This window comes from Colletotrichum aenigma, assembly GCF_013390185.1.
Source record: "Colletotrichum aenigma strain Cg56 chromosome Unknown KSG_Cg56_contig09, whole genome shotgun sequence".
NCBI lineage: Eukaryota > Fungi > Ascomycota > Sordariomycetes > Glomerellales > Glomerellaceae > Colletotrichum > Colletotrichum aenigma.
This window is the reverse complement of record NW_023500915.1, coordinates 963,953-980,380: the sequence shown is the minus strand read 5'-3', so window position 1 is coordinate 980,380 and position 16,428 is coordinate 963,953. Positions and strand designations below refer to the sequence as shown.

At 53.9% G+C, this 16,428-nt stretch overlaps 2 protein-coding genes across 2 annotated transcripts; both read left to right on the top strand.

Moving 5' to 3' along the window:
* Positions 1-5,824: 5,824 nt before the first annotated feature.
* Positions 5,825-7,777, top strand: CGCA056_v012977 (putative RING finger protein; the record flags this gene model as incomplete). The annotated part of the gene is made up of 1 exon (XM_037328221.1): positions 5,825-7,777. The coding sequence occupies one exon, from the start codon at positions 5,825-5,827 to the stop codon at positions 7,775-7,777; it is 1,953 nt and encodes a 650-aa protein (XP_037173486.1).
* Positions 7,778-14,557: 6,780 nt separating this feature from the next.
* CGCA056_v012976 (uncharacterized protein) lies at positions 14,558-14,986 on the top strand (the record flags this gene model as incomplete). The annotated part of the gene is made up of 1 exon (XM_037328220.1): positions 14,558-14,986. The coding sequence occupies one exon, from the start codon at positions 14,558-14,560 to the stop codon at positions 14,984-14,986; it is 429 nt and encodes a 142-aa protein (XP_037172767.1).
* Between the last annotated feature and the right edge of the window lie 1,442 nt (positions 14,987-16,428).

The following is a 16,428-nucleotide window of genomic DNA, read 5'->3' as shown; positions in this document are numbered from 1 at the left end:
GAGAAAGAGAGAGAGAGAGAAAGAGACAGACTCTGAGACCCCGTGTCAGAGAGTCAGAGACATGTGCTGTGGATGCCGAGCAGCCCAGACAAAACCGTTGAAGATCGGGATCTCTGCTGCAATTGGCCGACTCGAGGTGAGCCGAGACTGGCCACAGTACCCAAAGTCACCCGTAGTGTAGACGCCCAAGCCAGCTGCACAAGCTTGCTAAAGCTGTCGTCATTTCAAGACACTCACCGCGCACTGCACACTGCACACTGGACACACACTGCAGAGCCGGTGCATGTGGAGTGGAGTCACATTCAGAGTCCAGAGTCCAGAGTCCAGAGTCCAGTCCAGTCCAGCCAAAGGAGGTCGCATATCGCAGACCGCAGACTTCCAGACCGCCCACGTCTCCCACCATCATCTTCCATAGGCCGGATACCTAGGTTGGGTTGGCTGCCTTGGTTAGCCACAGCGCACGATAGGCACAGGCCAACCGCTGGCGCCGCCATCAATCTGTAGCTCTAGCTCTGTAACTTTTTTCACGAGTGCCTCCTTCCCACGGATACCCTGCACGCTCCCGTCCAGTCAGTAGAGGTACCTGCCTACCTAGGTACCTACCTAACCTAGCAGCACCCTGGGGCTCACTGCGAATGCGACCAGCTCAGTTCCACCCCCGACCCCAGCAATATTTCTGTCGCTGCCACGCGCGCAAAATTGGGGGTGCCCGCCGCTCGACTCTCAACTTTTCTTTCCACCTTTTCCCTCCCCTACTTCACACGACGCGATTCGAAATTCTGTTCTTCTTTCCACCGTATCCGACGACGACGATACTCTTGCGCCGACCGGAATAATACTAATCACCCCGTCTCGAAAAATAAGAAACCCCCACACCGATCAGAATGGGCACCTTCAAGTTCATCTGGTACGCTTGCCCGCGAAACCCACACTCGCATCCCCCCTCTCCCCGCCATCGCTCTTCTTCACCGGACTGGAATGCGGCGACGATGGGCGTCTACCTCTGTACCTGAGCTGCGCATCCGTAGCTTCAGCGATTGCTGGCTGCGCTTGCATATTTCCGTCGTCTGCCATGCGGAATGCGAACCTTCTTGCACACAAGTTGGTGCCGCTTACGGACATGGCGAATCCACTTTGAGGCCTCGAGTCGCACTCTTTCTACACAAGAAGACGAAAAAAAGAAAATATAGCACTTAGCTAAACGGAGACATTGCTAATACTCCCGTCTCTCATAGGGCTCACCCGGCCGAGGAGGTCTACGTCACCGGCACCTTCGACAACTGGACCAAGAGCGAGAAGCTGGACAAGGTCGGCGACGCCTTTGAGAAGACTGTTACTCTCCCCGAGGCTTCGGAGAAGATTTACTACAAGGTTCGTAACCGCCAATTTGGGCGATTTCTATTTTCACATCACCATTGATTCATGTCGTCCGGACCCGGAGCAATGTGGCCGCACTTCCGGGCCACCTTATCGGCGCAATTCGACTTTTCCTGGGAAGGCGGACGGTACGGAGGGGCAGAGCCAGTGAAAGCGAGATTGAGTGAGCTGCGACACGAGCATCGATCGAAAGCAGCGAACGCCTCACCCAGCCCGCGACAGCATCCGTGCGCCACATCCACGTCTCCAAGGTCCTTGGCTCAACCAGTCCGCTGAGTCCTCCGACTGGACCGCCCTGCTGAATTGGAGGGGAGATGCTGTCTCGCTGGGCTGGGCTGGGCTGGGCTGGGCTGGGCTGCCAGGCCGCAAGCTGGTGGGAGCTCCCAAAGCTCCAGCTTCTGCTCCCAGTCGGCTCAGGCTTTGCAGGCCCGTCTCGGATGCGGCATGTCATGTCAGACAGAGGGGGTTATCATCAATCTCGCAATTTGGCTCGTCTAGGCCCCTGGCGCTCCCGCAATTTGCTTTACGCTGCACTCAGCACCGGGGCAGCTAACCACAACACCGAGGGCGCTTCTTTGCTGGCGCTGGCTCTGTCTCTCCCGAAGCCGCTTGTTTCTCGCTTTGTTATCAGACATTGTGGACATGCCGCCCTATCGCGCGAGTCTGCCGTTCCCGTTGGACCTTGTGCCAGCCCATCGGCCATTTTCTTTTTGGTCTGCTCTCCACCCTGCGCAACCTCAGCAGCAGAGGCAGTCCGTCTACGATTACCCCGGTCCGGGCCTGCACCGAGCTGCAATGGGTAGATTCGAAAGCAAAATCAAGTCACACAAGCACGGCGCAATGCAAGTCGCTCACGCGGGTCTCGGGGCTGGCGTCGTGCTGGCCGACTGTCCCGGGCTGGTCGCGGTATGACGCAATGATCCTTCAGTCGCGCAGCTCATCGACGCAGTTGCCTTGGGCAATTGGCGGTTGGCTGGGCTGGCTGGCGCAGGTGATGGGCGGAACCCGAGCAGAGCGGTCCAGAGCTCCGCTTTCTCGCTGCTCCAAAAAGAAATGAACAAGGTTTTCCAGGTTCATTGCTCTTTTTGAATGGTGGGGAGCGAAAGCAGTGGCCAGCGACATGGGTCCCATGCAGCCAGCCTGGACGGGTTCGCAGCGTTTGGCTTAGCATCAGCGGAGCGGCAGGAACCAGCAGCAGCCACCGGCCATCGTCACTGGTCCATTTGCTGTCACCACCAGCGACGACTTCTTTTTTTTTTTTGTTTTTTTTTTTTGTTTTTTTCTCCCCCCCCCCCCTTTGCCGGGCTACACCTGCCATGCCATGCCATGCCAGCCAGCAAGCAATCAAGCGCGCGCGCACACGTTGCCGTACCTTGACCACCACGCCTTACCAACACACATGCCACACTGCCCGCCATCATCTCGGGTACAAAGGTACCGGGCTAGATGACCATGTCTAGCACCACCGGCCTTTCCTTGTCTTGTTGTGCGATGAGGTGTGTGTGAGGTGGGTTGTTTTGTTTTGTTGTGTGTGTGCCTCCCGTCGTCTGCCTTTCCTCGTCGGGCTAAGGTAGCACCGCAGCACCAGGAACAAGCTGCCATCCCATCCTGAGCCAAGGAACACCCAGCGCGTCAGGAACCGCCGCCTCCCAATTCCAATTTACCTTAGGTCCCTAGGCGCCTTCCCACCTTCCACCACGCCAGGCCAGGCCATACCTTCCTTTCTGGTCCCGTCGCCTTTATAACATCGGCATCTCCCAGATTCGCGCGGCCAGCTGACCCATTTTGTCGTCCGCGCGTCGTCATATCTTTCCAGGATCCATTGCACCGACAATCGCCCTGCCCACACTGATTCTCGCTTAAAAACATCGTCATCTAAGCTGCCTCGTGCAATTTAACTAACCCGCTTTCTTTCCCCTCCTCACAGTTTGTCGTCGACAACAACTGGATCACAGATCACACTGCCCCCCAAGAACCGGACCACGAGGGCAACGTAAACAACTTCCTCACCCCCGACCAGATCGTCAAGGAAGACTCTACCGCCGCTGTCATGAACACCGTCACCCCCGAGTCCACCACCGCCGCCCTGGCCAAGGACGTCCCTCTTGAGAAGGACGACCTTCCCCAGGAGACCCCCTCTGACATTCCCGGCGGCTTCCCCGTCACCCCCGCCAATGAGCTCGACAAGGTCTCCTTCGGCGTTAACCCCCTCCCCGCGCAGGACGTTACTGCCGAGCCCATCAAGGTTGAGGCTGGCGAGCCTCTCCCCGCCTCCGTCAAGGCTGGCGACATCAACGAGCACGTCAAGCTCGACAAGGAGGGCTACGAGGACTCGAGCGCTCTGCCTGGCCTGTCCAAGGAGGAGACCACCGTCCCCGCCGTCACCAGCGCCACCATCCCCGAGTCTAGCTTGCCTGTCGCATCCGCCGCTGACGTTACAATCAACAGCGCCGCCCCGACATCCACGACTGCTGCTCTTGCTGCTAAGGTCCCCGTAGAGACCAAGGCTGAGGTTCCCGAGGTTGTCAAGGAGGCCCAGGACAAGGCCCACGCTGACCCCGAGGCCAGCGCCAACCCCGAGGCCGTCCAGGAGAAGGCTGTTGTTGAGGACGAGCTGCTCGAGAAGGTTCCCGAGGCTCCCTCTACCTCCGAGGGCACCTCCGGTTTCGGAACTCAAAAATCCGAGAACGTTGGCGCCATTGCCGCTACTGCTGCCACCGCGGGCGGTATCGCTGTTGCCGCCGCCGTCGCCGCCAAGGACTCTGTCGTTGAGGCTGCCGCTCCCGCCGTCGACCAGGCCACCGTCGCTGCCACTGACGCCGCCGCTAAGCTCCCCGAGCCCGTCAAGGAGAGCTTGCCCGTCCCTGTCCAGGAGGCTATTGGCACCCAGGTCAAGGAGGAGACCCGCGAGGAGGTCGCCCCTGAGGTCCCCGCTGTCGTCAAGGAGGCCATCACCGAGTCTGGCAAGAGCCCCGAGGCTGCTGCCAACACCGAGGCCGTCGTCGAGAAGAAGGAGGTTGAGGCCGAGCTCCTGAAGGAGGTCAAGACCGTCCCCGCCGTCGGCGAGGAGGCTGAGAAGGCCAAGACCGAGGCTGTCAAGGACGAGGTCAAGGAGACCAAGGAGGAGGTCAAGGAGGGCGACAAGTCCAAGACTGAGGCCGTCAAGGAGGAGGCCAAGCTTGCCAAGGAGGAGGTCAAGGAGGCCGTCACCAAGGACGAGCCCAAGGAGGCCAACGGCACTCACGCTGTGAACGGCACCAACGGTGCCACCACCAAGGAGCCCGAAGCTCCCGCTACCCCTGCCAAGGCCGCTTCCTCCGTTCCCGAGTCCACATCACCAAGCACGACCAATAAGGCCACCGACAGCCCCGCGGCTACCGAGAAGAAGAAGAAGAACCGTCTGAGCGCCTTCATCGGCAAGCTCAAGAGCAAGGTGCACAGCAAATAAGCGGCTTGATGATAATGACGTCCGCCGTTGGCTTGCGGGTGGATGGGCGGCTGCGTGTTTCGCCTCGTTTCATATGGTTTGTCTTGTCGGGTGCTGCGTATTTGGGTTATTTGTCGTTTCTATGATTCCCCCGGTCCACTTTGCATGTGCAAGAGCTCGAGAGGTAGAATGTAGCATGGCAGCTGGGTGCTGAGGATGTTGGAAGTACAGGCATGGCGGAGGAGCCTATATAATTAATCGAGGATGTTGTGGGCTGCCGCCTCCCTTGATTTTGCTGCTTTCGTTGTTACTTCACGGCTCATCTGCATCGGACTATCTTGTACCATAATACCTCGTTCGAGCCTAATCTGCATATGATCCGTTCAATCAAGATGTCGTCGTGAATGCCATGACGTTGTGAGGGCCAAGCACAGCACAGGTGACGACCCCACGCCAATTGAGTGGACCGCGCATGCATTCTCTCCGTCTCTTTGCAATTGGCGCATTTGGATGCATGTCGCCTTTCTTTGACTTCATTCGACGAAACATCGCGTTGGCCTGGAGCTGTCGGCAGTCGCCGATCACGTGATGGCACGACGGCAGAGTACGTATCCCCGGATCCCGAGCTTCCTCGTCACGGCAACTTCGATTTGCCCCGCTAATGACTCTACGTACAGCTCTGCTCGCTGCATCCTCTCGACATCCGATTACCTGATCCCCACCTATCACTCATGGGGTCCGTCCACCTTGGACCCCGTCTGGTTCTACAATCTGCATCTCATACATCTACAATCGAATCGTCAGGAGAGGGCCTTGGACCCCAGCTCAGGCGGATAGCATACCTCAAGCTCGAGTCAACACACTAGGCCGTCGCCCCGCGTCGCCCCCTCCACTCTCCTTACTCCTTCCCTCGCGCCGCATTGCATCACGACACCAAGCTGGGGGGCAACTGAGACGGCTGCCGCTTCCACGGGAGGGAGGACCTTCACGACACCCAACCCGATCTTCGAACAGCCGAATATGAGCTCGACACCGTCCAACTTGGGCAAGTCCCTTTCAGCGTCGACTTCCCACTCGCCTGCGATCCAGCCAGGCCCCGTCACCACGAGCTTCGAATCCAACCGCCGTCCGGCTCAAGCCAGCCCCTCCCATACGCAAGGCGCCCCTCGAAAGAGCCAGGGTGCCAGGAAACAGCACAAGATGCAGCGCCGGCCGGGACTCGGTGGCGAGTACAGGGGGCACCCAAACCCGGATGACGATGACGCCTTCGCCGAGATGAGGGCGGTCCGAAACCCCTCGAGCCGTCGGGGACAGACCTCCATCACCCACCTGCTCAACTACAGCATGCCGACACGACCCTTTGCGGAGCATCACTCGTATGCTAGGAGCTACAGGCGCAATCCGACCTGGGGCCCCGGCTCCGGACACCACGCCAACGACAAGGCGAGATACGTCCACGCAAACTACCGCTTCGTCGTTTCGCCCGAGGCCAGCTATTCCAGCCAGGCCGCCGACGCCGACGTTCACATCGATTGGAACAATGTCTTGCAGATCTTGGCGTCGTCCGAGTCGCAGGCTGCGAGCTGCCCGATCTGCCTGTCCGAGCCGGTCGCGCCGAGAATGGCAAAGTGCGGGCACATCTTTTGTCTGTCCTGCCTGATCCGATTCATGAACACCACGACCGACGAGGACTCCAAGCCTTCAAAGGGCTTGAAGTGGAAGAAGTGCCCGCTGTGCGAGGACAGCGTCTACCTCCATGAGACGCGACCGGTGCGCTTCTACGCGGGACAGGAGAGCCCCCTACCGCGGGTCGGCGACGACGTGGTGCTGCGGCTGATGGCGCGCACCGCCAGGTCGACGCTCGCGCTGCCGTGGGAGAACGGCTCTGACGCGCTGAACGTGGCGGATGACATTCCGTGGCACTTTGCCGCGAACGTGCTAGACTATGCGAGAATGATGAAGGGCACCGGCGATTACATGGTGGAGCAGTATGACGAGGAGATTGAGGCGTTGGAGAAGCAGGGAACGGAGGACCAGCTGCTATATCACGAAGACGACGAGTGGACACAGAAGGCGATCCGGGCTATCAATGCGTCAAAAGACAAAGTCAAAGACCTCGGCAAGAATGATTCGATGACGGCGGGAACGCAAAAGTCGGTGCACCCAGATTTCTACTTTTATTCGTCACAACCACATCTCTACCTCTCGGCGCTCGACATTCGGATTCTCAAGACAAAGTATGGCGACTTCTCGGCGTTCCCGTCAACGCTTCTCCCGCGCGTCGAGCACATCTCCACGGGCCACGTCGTGGATGAGGTGCAGCGCAAGCGGGCCAAGTACCTGGGCCACTTGCCTTACGGATGCCGCATCAGTTTTCTGGAATGTGACTGGACGGACATCGTGTCAGCGGATGTGCTTGAAAAGTTCGCGGACGAGATTGGTCGGCGGAGGAAGCGCAACCGCGACAAGGCTGTGCAGGAGGAGCGCGAGAGGCTTCAGTCCGAAAGGATCGAGGCCGCGCAGTTCAAGAGCACGGCTGCGATGAGGCGCGACTACGGCCCGATCGAAGAGGACCACGTCCCCGCGTTGAACCTCGAGGAGTTCCAGCCGCTGTCCAGCCATGCTGACGCCACGCCACCGGACCCGCGACCCGGGTTCGAGCATCTCGCTTCCATTTCTACGAGTCCATCTACGCAGAGGACGGTGTGGGGAACTCACGTAGTCCACGGATCGCCGGAACTCGCTCCACAACGCGCCGTGGATGATGGCTGGCTGAAAGACGAAGACGTCTTCAGCGCCGCGGACTTGTCGTTCCAGATGGAGGCGATGGGCGTCAACGAGCCCAGCGCTTCCACCGCCAGCAGCAGTGCAGCTGCGGCTGCTAGTGGTGGTGGAGGCGGCGGCGGTGGTAAGGGCAAGAAGAAGAAGCAAAAGATCACGCTGATGAGCACCGGCGGAAGAAGGGGCGGCTGAAGTCGGCGTTGCAGGAGATGGTCTGGCTCAAGATTAGCGAGGTAGAGTCAGTAGAGTAGGCGTGGGGAGGCAGTTTGACGTGGTGTTACAAGCATGCTTCATACAGCTCACAAGAATTTACAACAAAATCAGCGCAAGATTATCAGCCGTTGCTTCTAGGGTGGGCGCTGTTTTTATCATATAAAGGATCTGGCAAGGGAGGGGGCATCTAGGTCCTGATGCTTTGAATAAATTTGTTAAATTTGAAGTTGTTAGTTCGCGTGAAGTCGTCTTGCGAAGGCCGTGGAAGTGAAGATTCGATCTGTGATGGACCGACACCCTTCGACAGAGCTTCTGCGTCGAGATGGGCTTGTTCATCAGGTGTTGGAGACCTGTTTGGGGTATGTAAGTTCTCTTGGTGGCGGTATCTGATGTGTTAGCTGGTCAATGACTTCGAGGAGTTCGCGTTGCCTGGCGACGTTGGTGTTGCGACCTGGCCCAATGGGGTGGATGGGTTAAGCTGGTGCCGTTCCTGCTGTGGAACTATTGCGAGATGGGATTCGCGTGGGTTGGTGGTTGGCGTCTGTCTTCTAGGGGTAGGGTATGCGGTTCGAATAGATGACCGAAGACGGCCCGGAGGTTTTGGGTCAGATGAAGATGATGTTGGGTCAGATTAGGATGGAAGTAATGTTGTTCTTCCTCCATATCGGCCTTGAAAGCAAGACTTCTGAGGAGCCGTTAGAGTGTAGTCGACACATTTGTCCTTGGAAAGATCAGAGGTGCCACTGGAGTGTGTATTTATACCCTGTTCTCTGAGTTTGTTTATCTCGAGAGCAGCTGGACCGATGCCACTGCAAGTGACGATGCCGCCAGTCTAGGAAGGGTGGAGAACTCGGGTTTTCGAGTTCTTGCTGTGGAGATTGAGGGAGCGGGCGGGCTTGGGAGGTATATAAGTTCTCCTGCTGGTCTTGAAGATCTTGGTCGGGGCAAGAAATCATTGCACTGATCACCTCGTGTTACGACCTAGTCCATGATTTACAACGGTCAGGTAGGTTAGTGCCGTATGTGCCAAGAAACTGCCCCTTCTTCACCAGGGGGCTCTGCGTGGGGTTGTTGGTTGTCGTCCGGCATTCGGGGGAGGATATGTGGGTTGTATACGCGGCTAGAACGAGTTAGACGACGGTCAGAGGGGGGTGAAGTTGTGCGGTGTGTTGTTCGTGGTCGATGTCGGCAAGGCCTCTGGATCACAGTTTGAACCATGGGGTTTGATTCAGCAAGCAGATTATTGTTAATATGAGTAAGGGAACGAGTAGAGTCTGTATTTATAAGTTGACCCTTGGGCAACAGGGAGATTTTGGGTCTTGTAAGTGGCGGTATGCTATCACGGGGCTTATGAGTTGAGGTCCTGAGGTTCTTGAGACGGGACGGTTGGGTTGGGTGGGGCGTATATAATTTCTCCTGGTGCTGAAGATGTGATCGGGGCAAGAAATGACAAGTTCTATGGCCAGCTGCGTCTGTAGCATTCTTTTTCATCGTCGGTAGGCTAATCCATGAACAAAAAGGTTGGCATCACGTGTACGATGAAAAGGGGCTCGAAGTGGGCTTAACTGTGCTAGTCTGGGTGGTCATCGTCCGGCGACTTAGCGGGGGTATGTGGACTGTATACACGGCTGGACCTGAGTTGATGGACGGACTGAGTGAATTGGGGTGGGAGATGTTCTGCTTGTGCCGGTTGGGGATGGAAAGAGTATTGGGTTATAATTGAACTATGAACATCCTCTTCCAACTCCTCTATTGCTGGGTATGACAGAGAGACTACTGAAGTCTGTATTTATACCTTGCTCCCATCCTCACAGGCTGGTTTTCTGTCTTGAGATTGACTTGATCAGCGCGGCTGCGAAGGGTCCGCCTGGCCCAGGAAGAAGGGCCAGTGGTATATAATGCGTCCAAGGGCTGCAAGTTCGAGACTGGACGGCAATATTTGCCGGTTAGGTTGATGTTAAATGCTCGGTATCTGCCATGGTTCTGGAGCTGTAGCCATTTGCGTAGTGTGGCCCGGGGAATAATCAGTTTTGCAGATAGCGAGTGCGACTCGGACGTCAGGTCTCTGTTGTCTCGGTTTCTCCGGGAGTATTGGGTGTATTACCGGACTAGCGTCAGCGTGAGGGTGCATGGCAGCTTGGGGGTTTCGTTTAGAGGCTCTTGTGGATGTGTAGATAACACCTGTGTAAGTGTCCTTCTCAGGTCGTATCTGACCATGGGAAAATATCTTGGGAAGATTTCAATTTTGGGTTGTAAGTGAATCAAAGAGATACTGGTAGCCATATATATTGCCATGTGACATGTTGACGATGTAAGAGTTCGGCTGGCCTGGATGCGGGAGTATACATTTCGGGTGGTGGGACAGGAATGGAAACCTCGACAGCAATTTGAAGTGCGTCCTGCGTTGCAAGTAGGACCAAATGCTAGGTCGGTTGACCTTGGAACTGCCGTCTATTTCCGACGTGGCAAAGGAGATGGGTGTTCAATCTCACGGGTCACAGGCATGGGCCAACGTTTGGTCATCCGCTGTCTGGGTCTGGCTGGAGGTATGTGGCTCGTATGACTGGACAACGCCGCTTGTTAACTCCCACGGGGATTTCGGGGCTATATTCAGAGGCATCTCGTCATGTGTGCGTCATCATATGTATGCGTCGTTTCCTGAGTCTTTACGGATTTGGAAAGCCGAGTCCGAGCAAGGAAAGACTGCGTGTGTCCAATCAGCCGCACACGCTATTGGTTTGTGAGTAGTGAACGGTGCTGATAGTCCTATGTTATAGCCACCGCGAGATATTGATGACTTGTCGCGTGCGGGTGACGAAGCGTTCTAGTACTCGCAAGATCTGGGAGGAGGTATATAGTTCTTCATCGTGTGAAGATTTAGTGGTGCTCTACAATGAATGGTCCCTTGCATCGGCGGACATCGTTTGGAGTCGCACCTCCTTGCTACGAAGCTTGATTGATTAGCAGAGGTGCGTTTCGAACTTGAACTTATATTCAATTCAATAGATATGAGAGCGGGCCATTCATGGTCATGTCTCCATTGTTGTTTTGGAGGTATTCCTACAAAATACTCCCACATTATTAGATACGAAGACCCGATGAACCGAATGAAGTGAGGTGTGCCTTGTTTATGAAGTATGATGCAGCCTATCTCCTCAAGCGTTGGTTTTGACTCGAGACCATCGAATACGTGCTTGACTGGATCGACTGCCCCGCTGGCAGCTTCTTAATGATGCTTAACGTTGTTTTATACTGATCCAGCGAGCCTCGTCCTGTAGACGGCCATCTCGTATGGAGATAGATGGTCCTCAGATGTAGTCGGGTACGCGTGATGGCCAATAACGAATTCTGAGGTGTGTATAAATTGCAGCCTTCGCCACCTGTCAGAGATGGTCGCCCCGTGGATGATTGCGGAGCTGCGGGGACGTGGTACAGCTTTGTTGTGATTTTCAACCAGTAGAGTCCTGATGAGACATGGCCCATGGACGTTTATTCTCATGTGCGACACATGTGAGTTGAGGTATCACTCTCCTCTGTTGATGGATGGGTATGTGGCCGTGTATGAGCAGGCGAGACTGGACACGGGAGAAAGCCTGGCGGTTGGACGTGTGGTACGTTTGCTGCCAGCGAGATGTCATCAGGCGCCCTTCGTACTCTGCTTCTTCTGAGGCCCCGTGGGGTTCAAATCCATCCAAGATCTGGGCGGCTTCCTATTGGTTTGTGGAAGAATTAAGTGCTCCTGCTGGCGGTCTTGTTTATGTAGTGGCCACTGACGGAAGACATCTTCGCCCCTCCACGCAAACGTATAGAGCACATGCCCATATGATGTGATCACTGTAGGCGATATATATATCTCGCGTTGTGTGGCATGTGTCACTGTTCAGCAAATAAATTGGACGTTGACTTTCCATCGGTTTAGATGAAGCGAGAGTCGAGAAGCTGGCATGCGTTATACAGAGGTGCGAAGCCCAAGTCCAAACATTGACAGACGTTGCGAAAGACGTTGCGAAAGACGTTTGCATCTATCTCTCTGTCGTCGTTGGAATGGGCGTATACTTTCCAGATACTTCAACAGGAACGAAGACGGAGATTGACAGACTCGGCAGAGTTGCTTCCAGGGTGGGGGTGTGATGAGATGCAGGAGGATATTGTGCTGTGGAACTCGAAGATCATTCGTTGGCTTGTCTATTCTGTGCCACCTGTTGAAAACATACAGAATGTGGCATCTGAATTAAGTTGTTGATTGCCGAGTTGATTCTGTCTCGTTTTATTTGGCGTTCAGCCGCAGGGGGTGGTGAAGCCCACGTCCAGGTCGATGATGTGGAGATGGTTGGGTTGACGAATGATACAAGATGCTGATGTGAATAATCTATGAGAACCAAAATAATGAACTCCGTGATCTCCGTTTTTTTAGAAGATTTGCAAATAAGACCTGCGTCAATCATTCCTGGATCTTTCCGAGCGTGTAAAGACAGCCCGGTGTGGATGATAATGAGACTTGGGCTCTTGGCCGTCTGGCTCCGAGGCTAGTCGAGTATACAGCAACATAACCAGCCAAGATAAAGGGTGGCAAGAGAACTGTAATAGAAGAGGGCGCTGCTGGGTTTGGTTCCGTTGAGTTGACCATGGCCATGACTTGCAGGCTTGTTTGCCTTTGCAAAGAAGCAGTTCAAGACAGATATATTGTCGCTGCAATGAGACCAAGCGATGATGACACCTTTTTATTGATTTTCGATCAATCACTGTCGTTTCGGTGAGCAACATGACGGCCTTCTGAGACGTTCTTATGGGTAAGTGTATATTCTCTGAGCCAAGTAGTCTTTGATGAGGACAGCGGATGCATCCTCATAGTTTTGCCGTTGAGATCACGGCTGATTCTGAATGTGCCGCCCAAGGCAATTCTCCACGGGTATGCTCCATAAACGAGGGTGTAAAAGTCGGCTCGCTCTCTTCGAATTTGGGGGTTTACTGGTATTCCTTTGGCATAATCGGGCGAGAATAGAGACAAGGGTCTAAAACGGAATGGATGGCGCCTTCTTAGCTGTTTGGTTTGTGAGCGTGGACGAGTTCATGATACGAGCCACTAAGCTATTTCCTTATACTGGGAAGGGAACATGCTGAAAAGAGATGAATTGGTAGATCACTTCATCTGGCACTGGCGCCAGTTGAATACCGATTTCATCACGGAGAATGTTGCCTTGGTGATTGCGTTTACGCCTGCTGCAACGATATAAATTTGCCTGAGCGTTGTTGACTTGTGGAGTCTTCAACAATCGAATTTTTGGATAATTGAGGTGAAGTTGAGCTGTGAGTTCTGCGAGTCCACTGGTCCCAACTCCGAACAGGATGATGAAAGGTTCTTGTGAGTTGTAGACTGATCCGTGCTTCCTTGGGTTCTAGTCGATGCTGAGGAACGAATGCCTGCGCAGTAGGGAGTCGAGATAGGGGAGAGAAGAGATGGTCACGCTTCGCAGAAAGTGAAGAGCTTGCGTGGGAGGGATCTTGCTCCTGACCTAGTTCGACAACTGAAAGGGAGCAGCTATCATAAACCCCCAGGAATCCCTCAAGACAGAGCCTTGTTTGACGAAGTATCGGCAGCATACCGAAGTCATCCTAACATGGAGGCTCAGGAGCGCACGACTTCGGCCGCGTCTTTCCAGTCGAATAAAGGCAGTGCAGTATAAAACGTAAGTACCCATGTTGAATCCATCAGTCATGAAGACGACAGCCAAAGATGAGAATCTTGCTCAGCGACAGAATGGTTTTTCACGGCATCAGCCGCAGCCTCTTCTCTTGAATAGTCACTTCACGAGAGCCTCAGATGTCCATTAATAGACCGCAAGCTTCACTCTATTGTCGTACGTGTCGGGCTTTGAATCGGCACCGAATATCTAAGAAATAATGGAGATGCCAATTCAAATAAGCCAGCTCATCAGGCCCCATTTCAACAGCTGATGGAATGAAGTTACCCTGACCAAAGCTGGAGTTAGCACTTCTCTCAGCATGGCCTGATCCTGAATGAATGCTCTCCGTATGTGAGGTTGGCAGTCGAGAATTGACAGAATATTGCCTTCAGTGGTTTTCGAGGCAGCACCATTGAGTTTCAGTCAATATAATGCCACTCTCCGAGACTCTTGGTTGTCCCGTCGCTTCCGCCAACATCGATTGGCCCCGCAGACCCATCGGAGTAATCCGCGCAATGTACTTCGCGGGCGGGAACAAGAAGAACATCTTTCCTGACCGCCGGCATCATTGATTTAAACTTTTTTGACTTTCCAAAGCTAAGCAAGACTGGGGAGCGAGACGTGGGGTTGCGTTCCGAGGAGTCAGGCCAGCCACTTTGACACAAGGCGAAAGCGACGGGACTGACTCGTTGCCGTTAGCCGCTGTTCTGCCCTACAAAGCAACGCCTTACAGTGATCAGATGAACCGGTTGTCCCTGTAACATAAACGACGGGACGTTCTCAGATTTATTGCTGCCCCCCTCAGCCACGACCGAAATAAGTCTGGTGGTGGCCGCGACAGCCAAGCGACGTGCCTGACTAGCCATGACATGATATAGCATACTTTCCGGTAACTCCCCGATATACTATGCCTCAAACTTATTTTCGTATAGTACGGATAAGTCCAAGCGATTTGGGAAATAAAAAACCGAGAACTCGACAAGCTGATTCTTGATAAAGCCCACGTCGTCGCTGCCTTGCATCCCGATTCGGACCACTTCCTCAACCACATCTTCATCTATACTTACATCTCAAAATGCAGATTACTTACGCCTTCATCGTGTCCGCCTTCGCCGTCGCCGCCGAGGCGGTTACATGTGCCTCGGCACCCTTCAAGAGCGGCAATGTCTTCCTCTTCAGCGAGCGGACCGGTGGCGTTCAGCAGGCCGACTTCAATACGGGTTTCCTCCGATACACCCCGAACAGCGACGCCACGAAGGCGGGCAAGCTGGAACTCTCGAACCAGACCCAGGACCGCAAGGTCATGTGCGTCGGCGAAAAAGACGCCAAAGACTGGACGTGCTTCTGGTTGGACGCTGGTGGCACTTGCGACACGACTCTCTTGCTGGATCCAAGCAAAGACACTAGCGTAAGTTACTACTTCCACTGTTGGAGAAGCTATTATAAGGTGGCATGGGCTAACATTAACAAAGGTTGGCACTGCATAATTGGTGCTTCAATGTAACTGGAAGCGATACATAGGTTTAGCGGGACTTATTTCAGTAAAGGACGATGCTGAACAACGATATCTACGTTGTTGACATGATTAGAACGTCGACAGGCATTGGAAATCATTAAAGAATATGAGATCAGGCGCTAAAGGAGTTTTCACGAATGCTAGAAACACATTTACATACCCACGATCATGATGACTTTGTGCGTGAGGTCTATGGTTCTGAATGCTATGATGACTGCAAGAATGATGACGAAGTTTGTTACGACGGAATAACGAAAGTCAGCAGACTTCTTGAAGTTCATGCGATTAACAAGCTCCAAAGAAATGCCTCCGACCATCAAGCAACAAAGCTCCGTCCGCGAAGGTGCCTTGACTGAAACGGAGGCTCTCAACCGGGTGTTTCGAGAACCTGAAGAAATGCCTGGCAGCACGGATGAACAACATGTAAGGAGTGGCTTGCAGTCACTAGACACAGGCTACCATGGCTGAGCTATAGATCAATATAAGAACTCGATTCCGGTTGAGTTTGATAGCCAGGAAAATGAGCATCCCTGGAAGGTCGGGACGAAGCAACGTTGTGGGCTGTGTTTCTGCCCCGAGCGTGTCACTCTGCAACCTTAATGTACCAGACTGCAAACCTCTGGGTTTTTGGGCTACGGCGCAGTCGAATCCGGAATACTTCAGTCCTGATGACTAGCACTGAAATTTAAAGATAGACGTTTAGCTTTCACGGCCTCAGTAATTGTTTTGTACAACCTGATCAGCTTCCCAGTGCTGTTCAGCTTCTTAAAAACCCCTTTATGTGGGTGGAGAAGACCTCGCATTGGAGTTATTGGTGGTTTTCTTGCTTGCTTCGAATCTCATGGGTATGAGAAGAGCTAAATAGTTGACGACTCGCTCATGACATGGCCTAGATCTAGATCAAGAGCTTTCCTGATACGTTTGGGCACTGGTTTCAGATCATCGCTACTCGAATTGAAGGGAAAGAAGTGACATTGACATGTCTGTCTAGAATAACGGTATCTCAACTTCAATATCACATTGGATGTCAACCAGCTTGAACACCGTGTGCATAAAACACCGGCTTTTACCTGATAACGCGGGGCAAGCTAATCCTGCAGTCTACTCGACATCTTTGATCCCGACTTGTGGCTGAGCAAAAGTGGCTATAAATCAGAGATACGATAGCCTCTTTCACCTTCTGCAGCCAATGTTGTTGGAGTTGTTGCTGCAACCGAGTTTGATGCCACGGGATATCATTCTTCCAGCATATCAGACAAGCAACCCGATGAGCCTCGTCGACTATGGTTTGGAAGCGCGGGGAGAGCGTCCATTGCAAGCAAGCTTCTTGTTTCTGGTCCCGTCTTTCGTCGTTCAAGTATTCAAATATTATAAGAGGGTCAAGATGATAGACAGAATTCTCCGTTGCGGGGAAATGTCCTTGTTGTGTA